At 41.9% G+C, this 24,800-nt stretch overlaps 3 protein-coding genes across 8 annotated transcripts; 2 read left to right on the top strand and 1 right to left on the bottom strand.

Moving 5' to 3' along the window:
- The first annotated feature begins 7 nt into the window (after nucleotides 1-7).
- itpkcb (inositol-trisphosphate 3-kinase Cb) lies at nucleotides 8-17,169 on the top strand. The gene is made up of 8 exons (XM_069148174.1): nucleotides 8-393; nucleotides 2,202-3,489; nucleotides 12,279-12,378; nucleotides 12,815-13,028; nucleotides 13,365-13,569; nucleotides 14,126-14,227; nucleotides 14,927-14,998; nucleotides 15,137-17,169. Exons 2-8 carry the CDS (start codon nucleotides 2,365-2,367, stop codon nucleotides 15,344-15,346), a joined length of 2,028 nt encoding a protein of 675 aa, XP_069004275.1. The 5' UTR covers nucleotides 8-393; nucleotides 2,202-2,364; the 3' UTR covers nucleotides 15,347-17,169.
- Nucleotides 17,170-17,256: 87 nt separating this feature from the next.
- Nucleotides 17,257-21,965, bottom strand: actmap (actin maturation protease). 3 transcript variants are annotated; one of them, XM_069148176.1, is made up of 7 exons: nucleotides 21,763-21,965; nucleotides 21,117-21,322; nucleotides 20,419-20,487; nucleotides 20,123-20,247; nucleotides 19,759-19,888; nucleotides 19,567-19,637; nucleotides 17,257-18,150 (listed from the first exon to the last, which is right to left on the bottom strand). In XM_069148176.1, the coding sequence occupies exons 2-7, from the start codon at nucleotides 21,293-21,295 to the stop codon at nucleotides 17,816-17,818; spliced, it is 909 nt and encodes a 302-aa protein (XP_069004277.1). In that variant the 5' UTR covers nucleotides 21,296-21,322; nucleotides 21,763-21,965; the 3' UTR covers nucleotides 17,257-17,815. The 3 variants fall into 3 exon arrangements, with proteins under 3 accessions (XP_069004277.1, XP_069004276.1, XP_069004278.1); XM_069148175.1 differs by having other exon boundaries at nucleotides 21,117-21,396; nucleotides 21,826-21,965; XM_069148177.1 differs by having other exon boundaries at nucleotides 21,826-21,965.
- Nucleotides 21,966-22,012: 47 nt separating this feature from the next.
- On the top strand, nucleotides 22,013-24,800 carry snrpa (small nuclear ribonucleoprotein polypeptide A). 4 transcript variants are annotated; one of them, XM_069148178.1, is made up of 7 exons: nucleotides 22,013-22,069; nucleotides 22,374-22,457; nucleotides 22,540-22,712; nucleotides 23,524-23,700; nucleotides 23,796-23,969; nucleotides 24,079-24,167; nucleotides 24,254-24,800. In XM_069148178.1, exons 2-7 carry the CDS (start codon nucleotides 22,385-22,387, stop codon nucleotides 24,411-24,413), a joined length of 846 nt encoding a protein of 281 aa, XP_069004279.1. In that variant the 5' UTR covers nucleotides 22,013-22,069; nucleotides 22,374-22,384; the 3' UTR covers nucleotides 24,414-24,800. The 4 variants fall into 4 exon arrangements, with proteins under 4 accessions (XP_069004279.1, XP_069004280.1, XP_069004281.1 ...); XM_069148179.1 differs by having other exon boundaries at nucleotides 22,023-22,069; nucleotides 22,378-22,457; XM_069148180.1 differs by having other exon boundaries at nucleotides 22,060-22,099.

Raw genomic sequence — 24,800 nt, 5'->3', positions numbered from 1 at the left:
TTTTTTTTAACGTTTTTATTAGAGGCAGTATAAATCGTAATTTGGGTTGAATCATTTTTGCTCAATTTTGGCTCGTTTGTTTCAGTCACTTCGTTAGTTTTATGGTCATATTTGCGTTTTAACTGCGCTGAATGTGACGACGTGAAGCTCCTTCGAGTCCGGTGGAAAGCCAGTTCAGTAGTTCGTGTGACGTCACTTGTCGCTTTAAGTTAAAAAAAAAAAAAACTAACCCTGTTTCCTCTTTCACCGTGAACACATGCCGACACTACTCAGCGGCGTTTCACACTCCGATGAGCCGCAGACAGAAACATCACCTTTTAAATATTCAGACACCTCCGCGTCCACGACAGCCTGTTGAACAGCCGCCTCTCGCATCAGAAGAGCATCTGTCGGGTAAGTTTGGTCAAATGTCTTTTCCTCTGTAGTGATTTTAGTCGGCCGTTTTGTTCCCTTATGGATCAATTTGAGCATTTTGTGTTGCCAAACGAAAAGAAGAAGAAAAAAAAAAAAAAAAAAGAAAGAAGAAGCAGAAGGATCGATACTTTTAAATTATTGATTAAAACCATCCTCGGACAGTTAAAAGTCTGGATTAAAAAGCCTAAATGCAAAACACCGTTATTGTTAACTGAAGTAAACCGTTATGAAGAGCGGCTGCGTGTCTTCCTGATTTGGGGGCAAACAAACAACGAGTGATTGTTGTTTGTGATTGTTGTTGTTTGTGGTGGTGTTTTGTGTTAATTCTTCTAAAAAAAAAATCTTAATATAAAAACTTTTTTTTCTTGAAGTGACCAACTTCCCATAAAGGATGTGTCACAGTTTTTATGTGTGCACTTGTCAGTGTGGCACAAGTAATTCACCGTGGTGAGTCATTATTTATGATTGTGATTACACAAGAATGTAGGCCACTTGTGTATTGTTGTGTGAATGAGTGGTTCATTGTGAGCTATTCTTTCCTTTTGTTATTCCTCCAGTCTCGCTTCCCCTCTGTGAGCATTTCTCCTGACTGCAGAGCTGTCAATAAGACTCAGCGGCTCCTCCCTTCGCCGAGTAGAAGTGCTTTAAATTGTCCCCGGACGCCATGAAACGCGTCTTCAACAGGAGGGAAGCTCACATTTACCGTAGTTTGGGCTTCCTTATGCAGTTTGTGAATCTGTACGAGTTGACAGAGGGAAGTTGAATTTGAAGCTCGCGTATTGTGAAAATTTGCTGCATTTTTTTGTGTGGTTTTTTTTGTGTGTGTGTTGGGACATTTATTTAGTGCCGAGATGAATAGTTGATCAATCTAGGAGTGTTATAAGTCGATGATTAAGTACACAGACCTTTTACTTTCGTAAAAGTAGTAATACCACCCTGAAAATGTTTTCAATAACAAGTAAAACACGACAGCATTCAAAGCTTACTTAAGTAGAATTTCGTAAGAAAAATGTACTTAAAGTACATTGTCTGAGCTAACTTCAAGATGTGATACTCAATAGTCTAATGTAGGTATAACGATGCAAAAATAATAATTAAAAAAAAAAAGCGGATCATTTTGTTTTACGTATAAAATGTTGATCTGAAAAGTAACTAGTAACTGAAATTGTGTAATAAATGTGGTGGAGTAAAAGTACAATATTTCCCTCTAAAATGTAAAGTGGACTATATAAAGTAGCAGAAAACAGGAAATACTCGGGTAAAGTAGGCCTACCTCTTTTTACCTCAGTAAATGTACTTAGTTACATCCCACCACTGCATACAGAGAGCCATCAAAGTTCAATTGAGCCGACTGGACCTGGTTTCAATGTCCAGACACATGAGGGCAGTATTTCACTAAGGTGAAACCCTTGCATTTTCTTTGCACTCAGCTGTTTTTCTGTCATTTTTAAATCATTCCTCCTGTCATATTTTCCTGGGACAATGTCCCACTGCAGTTAATTTGACTTTCATCAGGCAGTTTCTATCTGCTGTAGGAAATAAAAATCGGAATGTAAGAAGTGATAAATCACAGATTACTCGGCATTTTAGGGCTTAATAATGGGATCAATGTCTGCAGTTGTTTCCTGCAGCTGTTGAGAGTGTGCTTTATATGTGCTGTTGGTCATTACATTGTCACTGTGATCAATGGAGTTTGAGGAAAGGGAGTGTCGGTGACAGATTGTGTTGTAGGAACAGACTATTTACTCATGCAGGTACTAAATTATGAATCATCTGCTTGTTCACAGAAATTACCAATCAAGACAAGGAGCAAGGAGATTGACCAGTTTAAGATCTCACAGGCTGGAAACATTGATTGCGTGAGTAATGGCTTACTGTAGATTGTAGGAGTTGTTTCAAATCAAACGCGGAGGGTGTGTCTGGGTCGCTGCTACTACTACGGCATGCAGGATGGGCCAAACTGGCTCAGATCTATCGCGCAGCCCCACCACACCAGGCACAACGAAATGGAAAGCGGACGAAACGGCACAGCGACTCCGTATCCGCACTTTTAGGAGCAGAGAGAAACAACGGAGTGATCGGTTGAACAGGAATCCGATGAAAAATAAAGTACTGTCGTGTCTGGGACGGAGAAAGCGAGACTCCAGCCAAACGGACGCGGATGTTGGTTGCAGAAACGCAGCCGCAGATCCAGCAGCGCGCCCCGGCCACAGAGTAGGGAAGTTGCCGAGGGACGAGGTTGTGTCGGCGGCTGAGGGGCACCGAGCAGCCCCGGGTTGTTTTGACACAACATCCGGCCTAGATGATAACACGGAAGCTCTCCAACACGCCGTGAACCCGGAGGCGACGCCTGGCTCGTCCGATGCCTCAGGCTCTGGATCGCGGACCGGTAAAGTCAGCGGCGAGGAGCCGAAACCCGAGCGAGAGGACAATGCCTCGGATCCCCCTACGAGGGCCATGGAAGATCAGCCACAGGGGGGGGACACGCAGGCTCGCGTTGTGTCTGATGATGGGGTATTGACTGGTACGAGTCCGAGCTCAGCACCGCTGCTCACCTTTGACTCGGACACTGAACGGACCTCGTCTATCCTGTCCCCGGGTCAACATTTGGATGGTGGGCTGTTGATAACGGATGCTTACGGTGAGACTAAAATGACAAAAACTGACTGCAGCACCGTTTCATGTCCGCCCAAAGCGGCCGGTGATCAAAGCAACTGTTGTCCAGTTGAAACTGAGAGCCAAAAGGACTCTGATCAGACCCATCACAGTCCCACAGTGGGCCAAAGCTTTCCAGGAACCATACCGAAACTCATCATAACAAGAGACTCCAGTCCGACCCGCCCTCAGGTGATACTGAGCGAACTTCACCCGGACGAAGAGTCCCCCTGCTCGGACAGCGGCTGCGGAGGGTCCCCAGCTCTGATGCGCTCCCCGAGGAAGCTGTCCAACTCCTCGTCCATCGGCCTGTCCTCCGCCTCGTCCTTCGAGGAATCCGAGGACGACTTCACTGCCAGCGACATCGAGTCCAGTCTGTCTCCGGCCCGGTCTCTGTGCAGCCCGGACGATGGGACAGTGGTGAGTGTCTTTTCAAGTCTTTTTCCACCAGAGATAAACTTTAATAATAAGCATGATCATTGCTCTTATTCACTGGTTTAATAATAATAATAATAATAATAATAATAATAATAATTTAAAAAAAAAATAAATTCAAAACTGAACTCCCACAATCATAAACCGGTTTTACTGCTTCAGATACCAAAACTGACAAACATTGGGCAATTTACCAAATACCAAAGCTGTGATTAGGGCTTTTCCTCCTCTGAACAAACCTCGCTTTTATCAGCAAAATGACCACACGGGTACAAATATAGGTAAGGGAATAAATTTTAAATTTGAACATTCAGTACACACACTGCATATAGGACAGGTGCAGGTTAACACTTGTATATCAGGTGGCAGTTTTAACCACAGGCACTTTGTTTAGTTATTAGATAGCTTGTAGGTGCATGAAAACACTCTCCCATGTATTTCCATATTTCCTTCAGTTTACCCAGCTGCTCTGTATTGGTATACAGACGCTTCATGTCAGGGATTAGATCTGGACAATCTGTTGGTATTTTAAGGTAGTTAATTTCCAGGATATGAAGATCTTTAAAGTGCTGTTGTACAAATGAGAAAAAAAACAAGGCTTTCAGTCAGTCATGAGGTTTTTTTTAGGTAGTGTGAGCTTCATGTTTGGGTAGCTCTGTCTCACGAATTAACAAAAATAACCACATTTGAAATAATTTGTGTGATGTGTGGTTCTGCGTCATAACAGATGGACTCCCACCATCCTCCATAATGAAACACGACTATAATAGATTTAAACCAGAGGAAACTGACGCCCATCTCCGCGTCCTTCTGCAGCCATGCCTCATGATCACATGGCTGTGATGAGCTCAGCCTCTGGGCCATTTAAACACTGTTCGAGTGCATTTTTGATTTGCTTGTCATCTGTTTGTGCGAGCCACTTTGTGCTGTAAATAGAGCTCGAAGAAGCTATCAAGAGATTTTAGTTTGAAGCCCCAAAGGCTCAAAGTTTTCTTCTCCTACCAGAGACAAGCTGCATTTTCCAGTTTCTAAGTGGGAGGTTGTGATGTTTCCCTCCAGTGTCAGGAGGCTTCGATGCACTGTTGACTAGACATGCCTGGAATGTCTTAAAAACAGGATGTCTCTGCTGGAGACGGTCTTCCAGTATGTCCACTTCTGCTCACGGCAGGATGTGAATGCTGACTGTCCAGGTTTTGTATTGGGGCCACGTCACCAGGCCCTCGTGTTGGCAGATGTTCAGCTGTCAGTATGCTATTCATACAGCACTGCTCGGGTCTCTTACCCAGCCAGAAGAGGCTGTGCTCATCATATATTTGTTAATAATCCAGCCCCAGTTATTTTTCCACCGCCAATAATCCACCCTGGGTTCTTTTTCCAGTGGGAGACAATGAGAGAGGCACGACACGGAAAACATTTGAAAGGTTAGAACGTCAGTGGGACTTCATGCCTGTGGCTTTCTTTGTGTAAGATTTTATTTAAATTTCCCTAAATGATATAAAACAAACAACAGCCACAACAAAAAAACAACAACTGAAAAACAGAATCAAAAGTGCCCACATATTGAATACACACAAATATTTCAGCATCCCAATGTAGATAAAACATCAATTAGCTTAAATCATATTATATATAATATACTCGTCTATTATCCTCGACCAGCTGAAACATTGTTCAAACATTCTGCCGTTTTTATTATTGTCCCATTTCATATCATAAACCTTCAGATTAGTGATTTATGCGCTCGCATCTTTAGAACAGTACGGGATTATTATCACAATCTGTTAGTTGTGTTTCAACTGCACAATGTCAGAAAACAGTGACAAATCCCATCTATCATATCTTCAAATGTTTTGTGTCCGTATATTCAGCAGTTTAAAACACAAATTTATTCACATAACAGTGTAATATAATAACATCAGTGAAGGAGAAGTGTGGCGTTTTTGCTTGAAACAATTTGTCACATCATTTCTTAATCAAAGTAGTTGCTGAATACTTTTACACAACTTGCGATACTTCTGCCCATATTTTTGAAGTTGATGTCATTTCCACATGCAAATAATAGCATATTTCCTTTTTCCAGTGTTGTAATGGTAGAGGACGTACGGCCTCCGATTCAAAAAATAAAATGTATAATTTATATTCAGTGTATATTCAGTATATATCAGTTTCTGATAGGCTGTTGAATTTTTGTTAAATCATGGAAATGCAGATTTCTACACATCGTCATGCGTATTGATTCACTCCTTGTTACGGTAATGATCTTTTGAATCAGCGCGTCTGTGGACAGTGTAATTTCCTGGCTATTTTTACTGACGGCCAGGAAATGAGCAACTTGCACTTGAGCTGTTGTAACAAACAGGATGACGTTGGCCTGTGGCTTCTGATAAGAGCTGGTTTTAATGGGCATGTTTTGTCCTCTTGCAGTTGAGTAAAAGCCCTGCTGTGTGCTGTAATCAGAAGAATGAGGGCGTGTGTTTGTTGTCATTGGTTTTAAAATGCCGTGGCCGCCTGTCAGCTCCCAGACAAACCTTACATTTGCATCTTGTACGCTTGGCGACGTGAGCAGATACTTGCTCGCACATGCATAGACATGCGCATACTCATTCGCAGCGATGCCGTCTTGCATTCAGAGTTCAATGTGTGTCATGGAAAATTGGGCTGAAGGCTGAGCCGGTTGCTAGGCGACGCCTTTGCCATATATGGTACTTTTTTTCTCCTAGTCTCTCTCTCTCTCTCTCTCTCTCTCTCTCTCTCTCTCCCTCTCTCTCTCTCTCTCTCTCTCTCTCACCGACAGTATCAACTCTGTCTCTGACATTTGAATGCTATTAGATGTAAATTCCTATGAATGTCTGCTCAGCCCGACAGTGCACACATTATTTTAGGTTTTTAGCAGATTACTCCCCTCCCATGTGAGACACTCTTTCTCCCCCCACATTCAGCCGGGCTCTAAACTTAATATTTTCCTCTGAGACACCATGAGACATCCAGTGGAACAGGACACAAGAGGAAAATTAGGGTAAGCTGACTAAAGATAGAGCGCACACAGACAAAAACATCCACTGAAACTTTGAACATGCAGCCTACACGTGATGATCGCTCTTTATTTATGCATGCGTATTCACTCATGAGCCACAATTGCACTCTTGTTTTCTGTCCCACACTTCACTCCCACAGCACTTATACACAAACTCCATGATGGAAAAAAAAAAAAAAAAAAAATCCATGCTGCAAAGTTAAAAATGAAAAAAGAACAAACACAACACACATTTGTCTGATCCACATTTCTATTATGTATAAATAAGTACATTCTAATATTTTTCAGTATAACTCAACACCACCTGCATACAACCTAGAATTACATCATGTGACTGAAAATACAACGCCTACACTCAAAAGACACGCAGTGGTGGAGGAACTATTTAATCCTCAAGTAAGAGAAACAATGCCACATGTGAAGATACTTCATTATAAGCAAGCAAGTTTAATCCGTCGTTAAGTTGAAGTAGGTAAGTGTGATTAGCAATGAGGGAAAAACAGTCAAATTCTTCCTGTGAATTATATTATTGGGGTGTTATTATGTGTAAATAGGAGCTGAGTGATGGGGACAAAATCAAGTATCATGATATTGCAGCAATATTGTAGGAACAACTATTGGTGCTTTCATGAAATATTTATAGAATATATACAGAATGAAATATTTTATAATCATCAGCAAGGTGGATATAATGACTAAGAGAGTAAAGGCAAACAATACAACAGCTAGAAGAGTCTGGTAAGGTCAGAAAATGATATCACTACTAGAATGCAGCTTTTAACACCAGGAAAAGGCAACACCTATCACATTATCATGATACTCTAAATCTAAGACAATATTTAGTCTAATTTCTCAATGTTATACAATATATAATAGGGCTGACAATAAAACTATATTTTAATATTAATTAATTTTCATTCATTTAATATATAAATAGTAGTGGAAAATGGAAAAATTCATCTGCTATCATAAGTTTCAGAGCTCAGGGTAACATCAGTAAATGTAGAAAATCTCCACATATTCAGTTCACAATGATATAATGGAGAGAGAAGCAGCAAATCTTCAAACCAGAGAGGATTAAACCAACAAATAATGATAATATGAACTGATGATAATGAATTGGCACATTGGTTCAGCTCATGCACTGGAACATTACACTCAAAATTAGACAGAAAAGAGGCTCAGAAACAAGCTCAGAGAAAATAAATAGCAGTATATTATGATATTGAACACTTTTCATTGTTTAATGTCTCTTTTGAACACCACCCTCCTCTGTACGTTCAGTTGCCCGCCACAACTGAGCTGCTGCAACACTGAAGACTTTAGTTAAGGGAAAGGGATGTGGTTTACCTATGACTAGTTTTGAAGAAAGAAGCTCTAACAGTACCTGAAAACAACCTTAATGTACACGTATGTTGTCACTCCTGTAGTTGATGTCAGTCGTCTGACAGGTTCTGCTTTGTCTCCGCCCGCACACACACAGACACACACAGAAACCTCTGTAGTACTGAAGAACTTGTCTCGCAGAGAAAAGGAGAACGCTGGGAGGATCTGGAGAGGCCTGTTGTCCCTACCCCCATGACGCCATGTCGGTCATGAATCTGGCAGGAGATTGGCTCGGCATGAGGCTCAAGATAGGCCCTGTGGGGATTAAAGGATGAGAAGGAGAGAGAGGCGAAGAACAAAGGTTATACTGAGAGAAGGAGAAGATAGTTCATGCTGTTGGAGGTTTGTACTTCCAGGGGGACAGAGCAAGTGATTTCTGGGGAGGAAGCACAAGGAAAGGGGACAAGTTGAAGCAGGCAGACGGGAGAGAGAAAGAGCAAAATGACACATCAGCTCGGTGTGTGGATATCCTCGATGACAGCAGCAAAGATATCAGGTATTGAGAAAGTGTAAAGAAAGGAACAAGTTGTTGAAACAGGAGAAATTGTGAATGACAGGAAGAGGTTGTAAAGAGGGAGAAAGCAGTCAGTGTGAGAGCTTAAAACGGGAAGATTATTTACTAGGCAACACAAGCCTCAGTTTACAGCAAGGGTTTACAGACCGAATGACTGAAGCCACATAACCGGAGTAAGACGGAGCATTCGCTACGAGCTACCAGCAGACCCGATTAAAGGAGGTTATAGATGATTCTGAACGATCCGGAGTGCACAGGGAGGCACACATCCCTGGTAGTGCTTGACCAGGCAGACCCTGTGCTGATGGTGCAGAGTATTTTGTGCTGGCTGCGTTCTCGCCTCGTCTCGGGGGGAGTGTGTGCCTGTGTCACCGCCTGCCTCCTCCTCCACTACTGCTCCGTCTGCCAGGTAAGTAGTGGATCATGACGGAGAGCAGGGATACAGATTTAGATTCAGCCTACCTTAGCTCCAGACCGTCAGACGTGTTTGCTAACGTCACGCTCGTACAGAAAGGGGATGAAGAATCCAGATTAAACCAAATGTAGGTGGTAGGTTTGGGTGTTCAGTTGTGATGTGATTGATAGCGCAGCTCTATCTGGGTTAAGAAGCCAGGAAGCTAAGCAGCAGGATCATCGTGCTTCAGACTGTAATACTCGATGCACTCGGATAGTTTCTCAGAATTTGACTTTGTTATCTTCTTGTGAGAAATGCTCTCGGTTACAGTTTAATTACAGTAGGTGCAGCTGTAACGGCTAAAACTAATTGTTTGCTAAGATAGACAAAATATTAGAAACACCTGGCCATATCATGTAACAAATTAAAGCCTCTTAATTCATCATAATTTTGAAACAACGCCTCTCTTCGGCACCAAAAGCTGAGCATTATAATCTTAATGACAGCTTTATTGTAGCTCTGTTGTATCAGACTGCATCAGTTTTAGCAAGGGGTACCTAATAAACTGGCAACTGAGTGTGTTTCTAACTGGGCACATTTGTGATCATGTGTTTAAAAGGTGAAGAGGGTCCTGAGGAACATTCTTGTAGTCCGTGTGACTTCTTCCAGTATGACCACTGTTGTTGTCATGTGAACCACCGAGGGACCCTGGCAGGGTCCAGCGTTTGTGTGTGTTGCTTCATGACGAGTGCTAAATACATTCCCGGGATTCCAAATACAAATATCGGGGAGGATGGGAATGTGACGAGAGTATGGAGAATAATGCAGAAAGCGTTGGAGGGAAGCAGATTAAAAGAGGTGAAAACAAACTTGAGAAAGGAAGAGGACTGTGCACATTTATCGATGTCAAAGCTTTGGAGGATGAGAAGGAGGCTTTAAAAGCAGACTAATAAAATGAAGCTGTGTGTTATATATTGATGAGTTATATAAAAGAGAAAGAAGAGATGGAAAAGTTTTGGCTGTGTGGGGTGAAATGTGACCTGTGTGTGTGTGTGTGTGTGTGTGTGTGTGTGTGAGTGTGAGAGAGAGAGAGAGAGAGAGCCTTGACACAACAATACTGGCAACTTGTTTGTTGGGATCAAAACACCTCCATGTCCAGCAGAATATGAGCAGCATTAGTGTTTTGGCTGTGATGGTAATATGAAGTAGATGCGTTCAACTCCACTGAGGCACATTAAACTGTCAGCATGAGGCAATTAGAGATCTGATGTGGATGAGAGGGGTGAAAGAAGAGAGGCCAGAGCGCCGGGTGTCTGCTTCACCGTCCTCTCCTCTCATCCCCCCCATGACTTCCATCTGTCAACGAGGTCTTCATCAGATGAGGGAAGACGCCGCTTATAACCGCTAAATAAAAACAAACTGATGTTAAAGATATGGTTGAACACGGTTTGTTTTTGGCTACCTCAGCAGATTAATTTTAGGCTTCAGCTTTGTTCAAACTAATCTTTATGTGTGTACTGTAACGACATTGTTGGTGCGGCCCGCTGGAAATGTCGACCTTTTGACAGTTTCACTTACACACAACATCCGTAATGTACTAACATGATCTAACTTGATAATAAGGTTGAAGGTTCAATATCCTACATTGTGTGATATTTGCAAATATAATCAAACAGAGTGCACATACGTGCTTTTCAAATTTAAATACCCTGATCAAGGCTGTAATTGTTTGTGTGTTTCAGCTTAAACTTAAAAAGTACGGTCCTGTTATTTTAAACAAACTGAAAAAGTACAGCCTTCGGGTTTGATTAACGAAGCATGTCAAAATGATCAAGAGGAATTTCTGTCATGTTGCAAGTTCTGGTTTTCACATTGCACATTTTGGTGAAATGAAGTCTCTGTTGCATCACTGTTGTTGACCCCGAGGGTGCGGAGGTTATGTGGAGGGTAATCTGTTGATGCGATTGAAGGCTCAGTTGACGCAGCCGTCTGATTTTCCCTCTCTCTGCCTCTTGCTGGCCAGCTGTCTGACGAAGCACAAACCAGTTCAGTGCAGTTTGTTTCCACGTGGAGCCAACAGAGCAATCTTAATTAGTCACCTGGGAAGATTTCAAATGTGAAAAATTTGTGACGTGAATGAAACTGATGCATCATATTGGAGGCTTCATAATTTTCTAGAGGTCTATGAATATTTTAGTACTTGAATCCTGTCTTCATAAGACAAATTATTCATCGAAATGTAGGTGGATTTAATTTGACCTAATTAGTGTTGGGGTATTGCAGATATTTTTGTCACTTTGTAAAATAAAGTGGCAAATAGATATTGTACATGCACCGTGTGTTGCGTCCTTTCTGTCTGCTGTTCTGGACTTTAAACCGGTTAAAGCCATTTAAAATCAAGGTTTTTGTCCAGAATTCCTCAGCAACAATCAAAGTTTTGAAAGGGTTAGAATATAACACTTAAACTAGGTTAATCGTCTTTCCCTAGCTCAAGCAGATTATTTAGTGTTACTTATTGTAAGAAGTGGATTGCAAAAACATGTTTTTTAAAGGCTTTTAAACTTTTGAGTTACAAAACAGTGCTGCCTAACGCCAAATAAAGCATTTCTTTCTCCTCTTCTAGAGTAAACGCAGAGCCACAGCTTCTGTTGTTGTGTGTGTGTGTGGGTGGGTGGGTGGGTGGGTGTACTGTATATTCCTGCATTAAGACTGTTTTATTGGGACAGAGTTTCAACAGAGCATCTGGAGAAACAATGCAGAGCAGAGATTGGCCAAGCACTGTGAAAAACAGCCATTTACAGAAGTACTTCAGTTATAGGAATAAATGGACTGAAAATTCAGAAGGAGCCAAGACAAATATTAAATGATATTGTTTGACTTTCAGTACTGCAATGTAACATGCACACATTCCCATCTACAACTGGCTGTTCATTTGTTGTGATTTCCCACAGACACACACACACACATTTTAATCAATCAATGTCAGGGTCCTCTCGCACTGCTTGCGTCAAAGCCCCTGTTGCACACTGTCCTTGCCCTGGTGTTTCCCAACACAGATAACTATTTCACACACACACACACACACACACACACACACACACACACACACACACACACACACACGCGCACTTTCAGACGGTAAAGGAGTATTTTACGACACCACAGTGGTGTCTTTGGTAAATGTTTTATGAATGGGCTTTGTCATGGACATTGTGCACCTGGCCTTGGCTAAAGGGGAGGGTCCGTCCAATGTCTACTGATACGTTTGTACGTGCAGGGTGTGTTTTCCCCTTAAATGAATAATCAGTCTTTCTGCCAGCATTTGAAACAGTGCTTTGTTTGACCGGAGGAGAAAACCCTGGATTAGTCAGTGCTTCAGATTTTTAAAAAAAAATTTTGAGCACCATCAGGAAGATGAAAATCTTTGTTGTTTTTCTTTTTCCCAGAATAAATCCTGGCAGAAGTTGAAGACCATGGTTCACTGGTCCCCCTTCGTTGTGTCCTTCAAGAAGCGTTACCCGTGGGTGCAGCTAGCTGGCCATGCAGGTATGTGTAAATATGCTGTGTATATCATGCATTCAGCCTTTAACCTCATTCTTTAAATCAATAGTTTCTGGGGAAATACACTCATTTAGGTTGTTACCAAGAGCTGAAAGAGAAGAACAGAAGGCTGCAGCCTGTTAGTTTAGCTCAGCATAAAGATTAGAAACAGTGAAACAGCGAACCTGGCTCTGTCCAAAGGTAACGGTCTGCCTGGCGGCTCCTCTAAAACTCACTTAGACCTCATTTGTTTAATCTGTACTCAAACCAAAATGTCAGGACATGTTGTGGTTTCTAAGCGAACTGTCTCCAGATTCATATTTTGTGCACAGATACAAGAGAGGTGTCAATATCCTCATGTAACTCTCAGCAAAAACAAATAAGGATACTTTTCAAAATGTCAGACTGTTCCTTTAATCCTCACTGTGTGTGCTTCTTCAAGGTAACTTCCAGGCCGGGGAGTTCGGACGCTTGTTGAAGCGATACTGTGAGTGTGAGCAGCAGTGCCTACAGAAGCTAATGAAGGACACTCTGCGTCCCCATGTGCCTGGATATCATGGTGTAGTGCAGAGGGACGAGCAGGACTATAACCTGATGGATGACCTGCTGGCTGACTTTGACTCACCCTCCATCATGGACTGTAAAATGGGCAGCAGGTAAGACTTATCACGGGATGTGCAAACTGGTGTCTTGTGACCAACATTTTCCAAGACCACACCGACTGCAGAGGAACATTTATCAGAGCTTATCTGATGCTTTTGGGAGATTTAGCCTTGAAAATGAGCATTCATGCACATTTAAACTTTAACACAGTTTATTCCCACTAGTTTTCTGCCTTTGTTATTTTCATATGAAATACAGGCTGTGTTTGTGGTCAACAAAGGGTTTCAGACTACAAACTTTCAAAATTAGAATATGCAGTGAATTACAATAAGGGAAAAATATCAAAGAGAAAAATCTGAATATCTAAATATTAAGTGTTTTCTTTTCAGGACATACTTGGAGGAGGAGCTGATGAAAGCCAGAGAGCGTCCACGTCTGCGGAAAGACATGTATGACAAGATGGTCGCAGTGGACCCCGGCGCCCCAACAGAGCAGGAACGGGCCCAGCAGGGTGTCATCAAACCGCGATACATGCAATGGAGGGAGACGCTCAGCTCCACCGCCACCCATGGCTTCCGCATCGAAGGCATTAAGGTCAGAGGTCATCCTGGAAGTCCAGCACTGTCAATGTGTCCGGCTGTAGTTCTCGATGTTCCGCAGGAGAATAAACAGTGCTGCATGTTTCCATGAGGAGCAAACCAATCAGTGGGAGTAAATACTTATCAGCGTATTCACAACACAGACCACACACGCGCTGCAGTGGGAATGGAAAACACAGTTCAAGTTTTTGGCTCGACGTGCAGCCATTAAGAGGACTGTTTGTTCTTTCAAAAATAAATCCAGGGCCGGTTATCAGGGCAGCCCAATGGTAGATTTGCATGTTATTACTCGGTCACGAATGAAAATGTCTGATCGCACGCCGTGAGCACTCAAGGCAACCTGCTGCGGTCTTATTTTCCAGTTGAGCAAAAGTTAGCATTTGTTGTTTTTTTGAATCCTCAGCATGCGATTAAAGCCTGAACTTTGGCAGATAGTAACATCTATCGGCAGAATCTGCAGCTGGAAGCTTTGAAATTACTGAAATGAATTATCGTCCTCATGGAGATCAAAAAACATGATATATATTATCTTATGTTTCTTACTTCAACAGAAGGCTGATGGGACTTGTAACACCAACTTCAAGAAGACAAAGCACAGAGAGCAAGTGATGAAGGCCTTGGAGGACTTTGTCGATGGCAACACTCAGATTCTGGTATGTTTTGTAAATGCAAAACAGCATTTTTTTTTTTTTTTTTTTTTTCCTTTTTGCTTTCAAGACTTGTTTTCTTTTTTGTCAAGCGTTAGATGGGAAGACTCGTGTGGATTTACAATAAATATGAATCTACCACCAGCAGCTGGTTAGCTTAGCTTAACATAAAGACTGGAAACAAAAGTAAACCGTTAGTCTGCCGCTGTCCAAATGTAACAAAATCCACCTGTCAGTACCACCAAAGTTCACTAAGCGACACAAACAACACAATAATGTGTTGTCGGGGATCAATCGTTTCCTGGAGAGTCTGACTGGTTGTTTAGCGACTGGTTCTAGTTTAGAAAGAGTTTGGCAAACAACAGACAACAAGGTTTTCCACATATTCAATAATCAAGACATGATGGTGAGCATTGCTGGTAGGTGGATTTTGTTACTTTTTAAGAGAACCAGTTTCCAGTGTTTATGCTAAGCTAAATTAGTCAGCTGCTGGCAGTAGCTTTATGTTTACTTTCCAAACTGTGTTGTTTTTTTTTCAAATGTATTCAGTGGTACCGTCATTAAAAAAGGATATGAGGCTTTAGGCTCACAGTTAAGTAGGAAAGAAAACCAAAAATATATTTTTGTTCCATGATGCAACTTCCTTTCTGTTTCTGTTCTCTAATCCTGATTTTCGACATGTCTTTCTATTTGTATTTTTATTAGAAACTCTACCTGCAGCGGCTGGAGGAACTCCGCTCCGTCCTTGAGCAGTCACAGTTCTTCAGGACACACGAGGTGAGACACACCAACACACACTCAGGATTCAAGATTCCTAAACAAGTTTCTTATCCAATTTATAAACTTATCATCCAGTAGGCTTGTGAATCGCTCGTATACACGTAGTCATCTGTCTCACTGGTTTCTCCACTGCAGGTCGTGGGCAGCTCTCTGCTGTTTGTGCACGACGCCTCGGGGAAGGCCAGAGTGTGGATGATTGACTTTGGGAAGACGGTTCCCCTGCCGGCCCCTCGCACCTTGGACCACAGAACTCCCTGGGTGGAGGGCAACAGGGAGGATGGCTACCTGTGGGGACTGGACAACCTCATCGACATCTTCAGCAGCATGCTCCCTCAGACACCTTGAGAGGGAGATGTGACTTAGAAGGCTGCAGTGAAACACTGGTGGATGTCCTGGTGGAGAAGAGAGAAGAGTACACAAACTAAGAAAACCACCAGTTTGATTACTTTTTTCAAGACCCGCGCCAGGATCCGAGTGTCTTTACCCACTTGTACCTGTGTGAGAAGAAGAGGCAAAACAAGCACAGGATTTCTAGCTCAAAGTGGAATATGCCAAAGGCTGACGATATGCATTATGTGGAACTTTGGGGGCAGATGATGTGAGCTGAAGCAAAAGGTGAAGGAAGTGGAAAGAGGGAGAATTTAAAGCACAATTATATCTGAATTCATTGACCTTTGGCAGTAACTTTCATGCAAAGACACTCATGTAAAATCACTCATCTCCCTCCTCAACAGCTCCCTCTGTTGGTTAGAGGTGCACACAGCAGTCATCTCACAACCATGAACTTGATCCAGAGGAAACTCTTTGAGGATCATTGGGACATTTTATTTTTGTCATGGACCATTTTTGATGTTTAAGTACAAAGCAACACTAAAACACAGGTTAGACCTTGTATTAACTAGCTCTGTGTGTAAATACAGTTTAATTTAATTTTTTTTTTTGGCCTTGGTATAACCTTCTTAACCTTGTTTGTACAATTTCTGTGCCTGGCATTTTAATGTTTGATCATTCCAGTGCAGTGAACTCCTGCTGTTTTCCTTGCAAAGAGTTCACCCAAGCATAAACTGATTTACATTTAATCCCAAAGTTGAACTTCTAGTTGAACCTGAAAGTGTTTTCTTAATTGGATTTTTGTATAATGATGCAGTGAAAAGTTTTTTTTCTTTTTCATTTAACTGTACAGTAAGCAGCTTTGCAACCATGTGTGTGTGGAGTTTAGTTGCACTATGGATCCTCACAAAGCCATTGAACAAAACAAGGGGTGCCTCCGTGTGTCTTAAGATGGGAAGCAGCAGTGAAGTACTGCCTGGGTTTACAGTTCAGCATGAATTTATTTCGGCGTTATCACTCGCTCGTCTCTGATCAGTTTTGCGTCAGAGAATTTTACAGTAAAGCAGTCGTTTGACAGGTGTAATGAAACTGGAATTACCTGATTATACTGATCAGCCTCTTCAGGCTTCTGCAAAGTCTCACTTAGGTATCAGAATAGATCTTGAAACTGGAAAATCCAAACTAATGATTCAAAGGACGATGCTTAATTGAAGATCAGAAAATGACTTTTAATCATGAGGCAATGCTGGAAACCTCATTTAGCTACACCAAACAGGAGCTTTGTGGGTTTCACCTTTTGTATGCAACACTGAGAGTTTACAAAGAAACAGCGTTGTTATATTTAGAAATCACGGCAGTGCTTGTGAGCATATGGCATTCCACGACTGGAATGAGACAGGTCGGTGAGCATAACAGTGTTCTGTCTTCCAGATGGCCTTTGGCAGTGTCAGGCAGCATTGTGTGTGTGTGTGTGTGTGCGCGCATGTGTGTGTGTGTGTGCGCATGTGTGTGCATCTGTGTGCGTCGGCGGTTCACTTAGAACGCAAATGTCCAGCATCTGACTTCATCAAGTTGGAATTCAGACATTCAGTTCTTTCATCTCGGAAAAGCAAACATACCAGAAGAGAGGACTATTGTAGTGTTTACAAGGTATTATAATTCTTTGCCCACAAATTCTCTATATTTGTAAAACTATCAGGTTTTCAAACTGGATTCGTCACCCCATTTTGTACTTTGAAGGCATTTTACAGTCTCAAAACACAGACTGGTGGAAATTGTCAATAAATCCCTGCTTTGTCTACAAGGTCATGGATTGCAATAAACTGAAAATGAGAGTATTTGTTGTTGGTTTTCTGAGAGTCTCTTTAAACACACCACTCAGATGCTGCAAATCTCACACACAATGAATCGAGACAAAATTTCAAATCAAGAGTTTTATTGTATAAACAGTCAGTCAGTTGTGAAGATTTATCAATTCGTAAACCCAAAAGATAAAAATATAAATCTCCATTAAAACTACTCAGTTTAAATAAAACTAATAAGATGTAGGGGTAAACGATATGATCTTGTGTCCCTGAACACTGATTGTTTTAGCTGAAATTCAGCTGTAGATAAAATAACTAGTTAAGAATTAGTTTTTTGGTTCAAGTAGTGAATTAAATACTTTAAAAATATCTATTTGTTTCCATCTTATCGATGCCACAACAATTATTTTTGACAATGTGAGATATTAAAGGCACAGATCATGTGGACAATTATTGTCACGAGTTATCCCTGACAATCCACCAGGCACATACGGTGTTATTACTGTAACATGAAAACACTTTGAAGCCCTTCCAGACTTGCAGATATCATGTCGACCCATTTAAATGTTCCTGAATGAAAAGGGTCATACTGCACCATGAGAGTTCGCTGCGATGCCTCCCAGCAGAATAAACTTACGTCCCACACAGCTGGGTCCTGACCCGAGCAGCATCACACTCCTTACTGCTTCTGCGTCCTCGTGTGGACCAGCACCGCCTGTCCCGCCAGCCCGGCCTCCACCCCTCCCTGAGGAACCACATACTGGGTCCCATCGTTAGCTCTCTGAGGGTCCATCATCCTCAGCTGCTCGTTGCTCTGGGCGACACTATCCAAACTCCACAGCTGGTAGCGCAGGCTTTTACCCTGCTTGGCCAGGATGTAAACCTCTTTGACTGCCGTGCTGTCGACAGGACAAGGTGAGCATCTGTCCGAGGCGAGGAGGAGCCAGGGCAGCGTGGGGTCATGCTGAGTGTGCTCTCTGCTCACACTGCCCTGGTCCAAACCCAAGAGAACACCTGGAATGAATTCATGTGGTTACCGTGTGCCAAGATAACCAGTTAAACCACGCTCGTTTCATGAAGGCGGTCGAAATAAGTCCGACCCAGGTTACCATGGAAACGCCTCCATATAGCCAAGTGTGTGAAGGTGCAAGACCGCAAGGAGCCGCTGGTAAACGGAATTGAAGATTACAAAAATAAAAGGCATTTTGATTTTTTTTTTTTCTATAGCCTATACTTTGACATATCTCTGTATCCTCAATAATATTTCTGGCCTACGTGGTCATATAAGTTTTAATAAAGTAATTGTTTTATACATTCATAAAAAAGTGCTTTTTTTTTGTCAGCAATTAGAAAAACTACAATGTTTATATTGCAATTAACTGTGGGTAAATAAATTAGTAGTCTGGACACAGAGTAGACTTTCTAGAAGTGTGCAGAAAGTGGATGAATTGTGGGTTTGGGGAGACTTCAGCATCGGCGAGGTCTGCAGGAACGATGAAATCCGCCTGTTTGGATGGACCTCAGGCATCACTGGTGTTACAATCATCTGCCAGGCTGAAACGGTGCATTGATCAACGGTTCCTTTTTACTGCTGCACTGTGAACACGTTTTTAGTTCACATAAAATTCATGTCACATATTGGCAACAGATTGTACTTAATTGCTTTTTTTAATTTTTTTTATTTGAAAACATTTGCAGAGTATTCCAGGCAACATCTGTCCCTTTAAATGCACTGCAAAAAAACAACAACAAGAATCTCTGCCACATGGCTCTGCGGTTACCTCCTCGTAAGTATTTTAACCATTTTTTTCTCACTTTAAAAGGTCACAAAATAAAATGTATATAAAGTCATACACGTAGACATGCATTTATTAAACAAGCAGAAAGTGGTGGATTCCTAATCTGAGATATTCAAACAACATTTGAACCATCTGGAGGCTGATGTGCCACTTGTACCAACATAATTAAACTGATGAAATAAATAAAAGACCTGACCAGTTGTTTCATAGCGTGTAGCCTCCAATACACCATATGGTCATTTTTCAGCTGTGTCTATACAAACCCACAGCAACTAACAGATGATTTGAGTTCATCACCACATCCTGCAAGATGTTCTCCGTTGCTGTGTTTCTGGTAGTGATTGTAAGTTTGGACTGTAACATTTTACTCTCTATATTCAATGTTGAATAAGTATTGCTTTGTGGCTGCAAATGCCGCCTTGACATCTGTGTGTTATCTTCACCGTGAACCGATGTGATCTGTGCATGATGTTTCCGATCTGTGTTTCAACCTGGCAGAGACAACGGACACTAAACCAAGCCATTATGAAACACTGATCCTGGGTCAGTTTGTGAGGTTACATAAAGTCATGCTAAGGCCTACTTTTTTTTTTGAACCACCTTCATGAAACTCTAGGTAATCTGGTTTTACCTGAAGCGACTGCCCAGTGCGCCCTGTGGCCGCTACGCTGGCATGGCTCGTGGTTGTAGTCCTCATCATACCTGTGCACACTTGTCAAGGACGTTTCCCCTGTAACCATAAACTTTTATGTTGCAGTAAAAATTTTTTTAAAAAAAAACCACCACAGGATTGAGTCTTTTTCTTTGTTTGTGTTCAGGATACGGGATGAGAACAGGCTGTCTACCCCACAGGTGTGTGACGATGGCTGCAGCGTTTTTACCACTCAAACCCCCTGAGAGCAGTTCAGCCTTACAGCCACAAACCTCCTCTGCCAGCAGGGCCATGTGGTCAGCTGAAAAATGAAACACTTAATGAGAACATAAAGAACCCAAAACACCATAAACTCAACACATTGTGACATTTGTAATTGAAGTGCTTGTGAAACATAAAGAGTGAATCACCACTAAAACAAAAGTGAGTTGTAAAGCAGGATCTGTGGCTTGCATCTGTTTCTCGGAGGCAGATGGTCAAACCTGTGCTTCTATACTATCAGAAAACACCCCAACAGTTTATGCACTTTTATTACCTGAAAACATTTCACCCTGAGCCGTGTATCCCCGACTCAGCGCTGTCTGAACCACTGTTTCCATGTCAATACTCAGCTTTGGCTGCCGAAGGTGAGCAGCCATCCACAAAGCCACCAGACCGCACCTGAAACAAATAACACTCACTCAGCGAAATCCCGGCAAATATGTCACGTTTAATAACCGAAACATTCAGTTCAGCATAATAACACAAAAGACCTGTTGTGATATTCACATAATAAACATGGCAACAGTTTTACACGTGTTATAGAAAAATATTTCTGTGAGACAGACTCACTGTGGTCCATCTTGGATGAGTGAAGGCACATATGTGTTCACCAGTATCCACTGCAGGTCCTTCCTAAAACTGGAGCACAAGGAAATGGCACTGCACACATATTCCATGACAACAAACTTTGCTGTCAGCCTTCACATAGTTGTTTGTTACACTTTTGCATTGCAGCCCTACAATAGGTCTTCTCCCTGAAACACATTTAGACATGTCAGAGTAGCTACTTTGGTTTCAGGGTCCTGGACAGTCAACTGTAATGAACCATTAATCCTGCCATCATGAACACTTGTGATTTTCTTGCTATTACATTATAGTTGCAGATTATGTTGGATTTCTTAATCCAATATCTTAACAGTTACAATGCCTCCATATGTGTGTACCAGTATCATCAACAGAAAGGTAAACACGATCAGCCTTACTGGGTTATTTTGGACATGTGCATCAAATAATTTGGTGAGCTTTTGTGATAAAAAAAAAAAAAAAAATTACATTTTTTTTTTTTTTAAAAGACATCTGATACAACTCTCAGCTGACATAATGAGCGATGTGACGCAATGTGTCAAATGTCTGACGTGGAAATTACAGCCGGGCTCATGAAGATTTCGCGCAAGATGCGTGTGCAGAAATGACTTGCGATTCCAGACAAGCTGAAAACCAATGAACGGTCAAAATGAAGGAGATGTTTAGGTTTCTGTAAACCTCACCTGCTCTCCCTCTGGCTGAGCAGTAGGCGGGCCTCGGTGTGGTTCCCCTCTACGGGACTCCTGCTGCTGCCTATAGTCTGATACAGCTTCTTCTTTGGAGCTGAGGCTGGAGGAGGAGGACATGGCACAGGTGGAGGAGGTGGAGGAGGAGGAGGTGACAGGGGACACTCCACTGACATCTTTGCTCAGCTCCTTTTGGATGAACCCTGACAGAAGTGGTGGCTCGGTTTAGTTTGTTTTTTTTTGTGCATCTTTTCAGGGCGGCAAGTTACAGCAGGACCTGACGATTACAGATACACACGGTAAACACTGTAACACCGTGATGCGGTAATGTTGTCCCTTAATTTGGGGCTCGCTGGTAGTTATTTTACACACTGGTCCTACACTCACTTTTCAGACGAGCAAAGCGAGCTGACAACACCGGTATTATACCCATATTTGGCAATATCCTCTCTCTCTCTCTCTCTCGTTTCCTTCTTCTTCTTCTCTGTCTGTATTCTTGGATCACACGCGAACAGTAAAGCGCCATATCGCCCCCTGGCGTTACTAAATAAATCTAGATATTAACTGCACGTGTCTCAGTAAATTGTACTTTCTAAAAGGCAAAAGGCGATTGAAAAGGGCAATAAAACGGTGCTAAACTAACCTGAACAACAACATGCGTTTACAGCAGCGGCCGGACGGTGAAATGTATGGTCGGGGGACTTACTTTAGTCGATGCAGTTTCACGCATATGGAAATGTAGATCTAAAACATGTCGTAATGGTCAACTGCAACGTATAAATTTGCATCTAAAGCCAAACCGAGCTACTGGTGGAAGAAGTGGTCAAATACCTTTAAAAAAAAATACAACTAATCGGAACGCGGAACCGGAAACTACGTTGCGTTGCTTCTTAACGCGAGAACTGAGAACGAGATTTGCGACGGCCGGGGTTTTCATTCATCGTTTCGAAGTGAGTATTCTTCCACATCGAGTTTAACAGGTAAACCTGTTTTTTTGGGGGGTAGAAAGATTTGGTGCGATCAATTTGTGCATTTAGGTCACATCTTTGTAATAATAATATGAGACACGCATAAGGGACAGATAGATGGGAGTTCGCTGGATAACGTTAGCGAACTTATAGCTAGTAGTTAGCTTCCATGCTAACGTCCCACACACACACACACACACACACACACACACACGTTTTTCATCCTGTATGATTGTTAGCCAACAGTTTTGAGAGAAATATCTTATTTTATTCCCCTTCTGACCAGAAAGTTAGAGGATGGCTGCTCCGGACGTACGGCTCAATCACACCATCTACATCAACAACTTGAACGAGAAAATCAAGAAAGACGGTACGTTTGCAGCCTTCCGGTGAACACGGCGCACCGAGCTCCCCCCCTCCTCTCATGTCGTCTCTCTTCTTTCTACTTGCAGAGTTGAAGAAGTCGCTGTACGCCATCTTTTCACAGTTCGGACAGATTTTGGACATCTTGGTCGCACGAAACATTAAGATGAAGGGTCAGGCCTTTGTGATCTTCAAAGAGGTCAACAGCGCCTCCAACGCACTGAGATCCATGCAGGGTTTCCCCTTCTACGACAAACCCATGGTAGGTTCAGGAGCTTCTTCTTATCTGATCCTTTTTTGTTTTTTAATGTATTTCCATGCCTCTGTAAAGCACTTTGAACTGCATTGTGTCTGAAAGGTGCTTTATGTAGAAGTGCTTTAAACGGAGCTTCGTCATGTCCTCTATTAGGACAGATGCAGGAGATCATTCCTGCCCGCTGCAATAAGACTGTACAATAACTCACCTCTGGCAAAATCCATCACACGTTTGGTTGTTTAAATATTTAAAAAAAAAAATATAAAAAAAACTTTGCACTATTGCATAGTTAGTTTTAATGTAATTATTCTATTTTATTCTATTTTAGTGTATATATTGTCCCTTTTTATATTTAATATTTTTTACTGTTGTTTTATTTCTTTCCTCTATCTATAAATACTGCTGTAGCGGAACATTTTTTCCTCTTGGGGATTAATAAAGTAACTAACTATCTATCTATCTATCTATCCATCTATCTATCTATCTATCTATCTATCTATCTATCTATCTATCTATCTATCTATCTATCTATCTATCTATGACATGGAGGGCCGGGAGGTGCCTCTTAAAGTCGCTGTTAAAAAAAGGTTTAAAATGCACAGCATAACGAATATTATAATTACGCAAATGCATTTTATTGGAAATAAGATATTAAGATGTAACCCCATTTGTAATCATCAACATATTGAATAACAAATGTAGTTAGATATATTTACATATCAGCAATTAATTACAACTACATATATTTTGTAATTTAATAGTTACGTGTAACTAGTTACTCCCCAACACTGGTCTTAACATACGTGTCTTCCTGCAGCGTATCCAGTATGCCAAAATGGACTCCGACATCATAGCTAAAATGAAGGGGACCTATGTAGAACGTGACCGTAAAAAAGAGAAGAAATTGAAGACCAAGGCTGATGGAGCGGGTGCTAAGAAAGGTGTACCAGGAGCTGCTGCCCCCATGGTGGCTGGGGTACCTTCTGCCATGCCTGTAAGTGGGGCAGGGGGAGTTTTTATTGGTAAAATTAATGTTGGCAACAGAATTTGTGACTGACATGCTCAGCATTGTTGTACTTCACTCCGAAGGGAATGCCTCCCATGAGCCAGGCACCCCGCATGATGCACATGCCAGGCCAGCCGCCTTACATGCCCCCTCCAGGCATGATGCCTCCTCCAGGGATGGCCCCTGGTCAGATGCCTCCGGGTGCTATGCCGGGTCAGATGATGCCCGGACAGATGCCTGGACAAATGCCTCAGCAGGTAGTGTGTCCTGTTTTCTGAACGAGCATATTCTCTTCACTTGGAAAAATAGTATAAGATAAAAAAAAATATTGCAATTGGTTTGATTCTGACTACTTTCTGCTCACAGGTTGCAGAAAATCCACCCAATCACATCCTCTTCCTCACCAACCTGCCAGAGGAGACAAACGAACTCATGCTCTCCATGCTTTTCAACCAGTCAGTAAAACTACTTTATTTTCTGTATTTGATTGTGCACATTTGTACGTGTTTAAGGCTGAGCCTAACTGTTGTTGTGTGTTCAGGTTCCCGGGGTTCAAGGAGGTGCGTCTGGTCCCTGGTCGCCACGACATCGCCTTTGTGGAGTTTGAGAACGAGGTGCAGGCTGGCGCTGCACGAGATGCACTACAGGGCTTTAAGATCACACAGACGAATGCCATGAAGATCTCATTTGCTAAGAAGTAACACCTCTTGGGATCTGTTTCTTGCATACAAGTAGATCTTTTTTTGAAATCTACAGCAATCGCCCAAACTAAAGTTTTATTTTTAAATTGACATTTGCGATCAGTTATCAATATTTTCCCTCCTCCCAGGATTACATGTAAGTATAAATTTTGTCTTTCCAGACTCACGGTTCAGGTAAATTTGTAGAGGTTAAATTCTGCATCCTACTGATATATAAATTTTATAAATATATCAGGTTTTTTCTTTATACTCAACACCTTGACATGTTGACTGTTCTTGAATAATTTGTCTGTCTTAAAGCATTGCACCCAGAGTCTGGTCTACCGGACACTGTACCTGGAGCTTTTGTTTTTCTTTTTATAATTAAAATTGTTACTGGAGACAGTG

This window comes from Embiotoca jacksoni, unplaced genomic scaffold (genome assembly GCF_022577435.1).
Source record: "Embiotoca jacksoni isolate LCO1_2020_lvr unplaced genomic scaffold, fEmbJac1.0.p SCAF_14, whole genome shotgun sequence".
NCBI classification, from domain to species: Eukaryota; Metazoa; Chordata; class Actinopteri; family Embiotocidae; genus Embiotoca; species Embiotoca jacksoni.
Note: the sequence above shows the minus strand (reverse complement) of the source record. Positions and strands in the feature narration are given on the sequence as shown.

Bases quoted from the DNA above. Each gene is read 5' to 3' on its own strand.
- actmap (XM_069148176.1), bottom strand. From the start codon at position 21,295: ATGTCAGTGGAGTGTCCCCTGTCACCTCCTCCTCCTCCACCTCCTCCA. The intron at 20,488-21,116 runs GTGAGGTTTACA...CTTGTGCTCCAG, and splicing joins CTCAGCCAGAGGGAGAGCAG to TTTTAGGAAGGACCTGCAGT. The intron at 20,248-20,418 runs GTGAGTCTGTCT...TATTTGTTTCAG, and splicing joins CTCATCCAAGATGGACCACA to GTGCGGTCTGGTGGCTTTGT.
- itpkcb (XM_069148174.1), top strand. From the start codon at position 2,365: ATGGGCCAAACTGGCTCAGATCTATCGCGCAGCCCCACCACACCAGGC. The intron at 13,029-13,364 runs GTAAGACTTATC...TTTTCTTTTCAG, and splicing joins GACTGTAAAATGGGCAGCAG to GACATACTTGGAGGAGGAGC. The intron at 13,570-14,125 runs GTCAGAGGTCAT...TTACTTCAACAG, and splicing joins TCCGCATCGAAGGCATTAAG to AAGGCTGATGGGACTTGTAA.
- snrpa (XM_069148178.1), top strand. From the start codon at position 22,385: ATGGCTGCTCCGGACGTACGGCTCAATCACACCATCTACATCAACAAC. The intron at 22,713-23,523 runs GTAGGTTCAGGA...GTCTTCCTGCAG, and splicing joins CCTTCTACGACAAACCCATG to CGTATCCAGTATGCCAAAAT. The intron at 23,701-23,795 runs GTAAGTGGGGCA...TTCACTCCGAAG, and splicing joins GGGTACCTTCTGCCATGCCT to GGAATGCCTCCCATGAGCCA.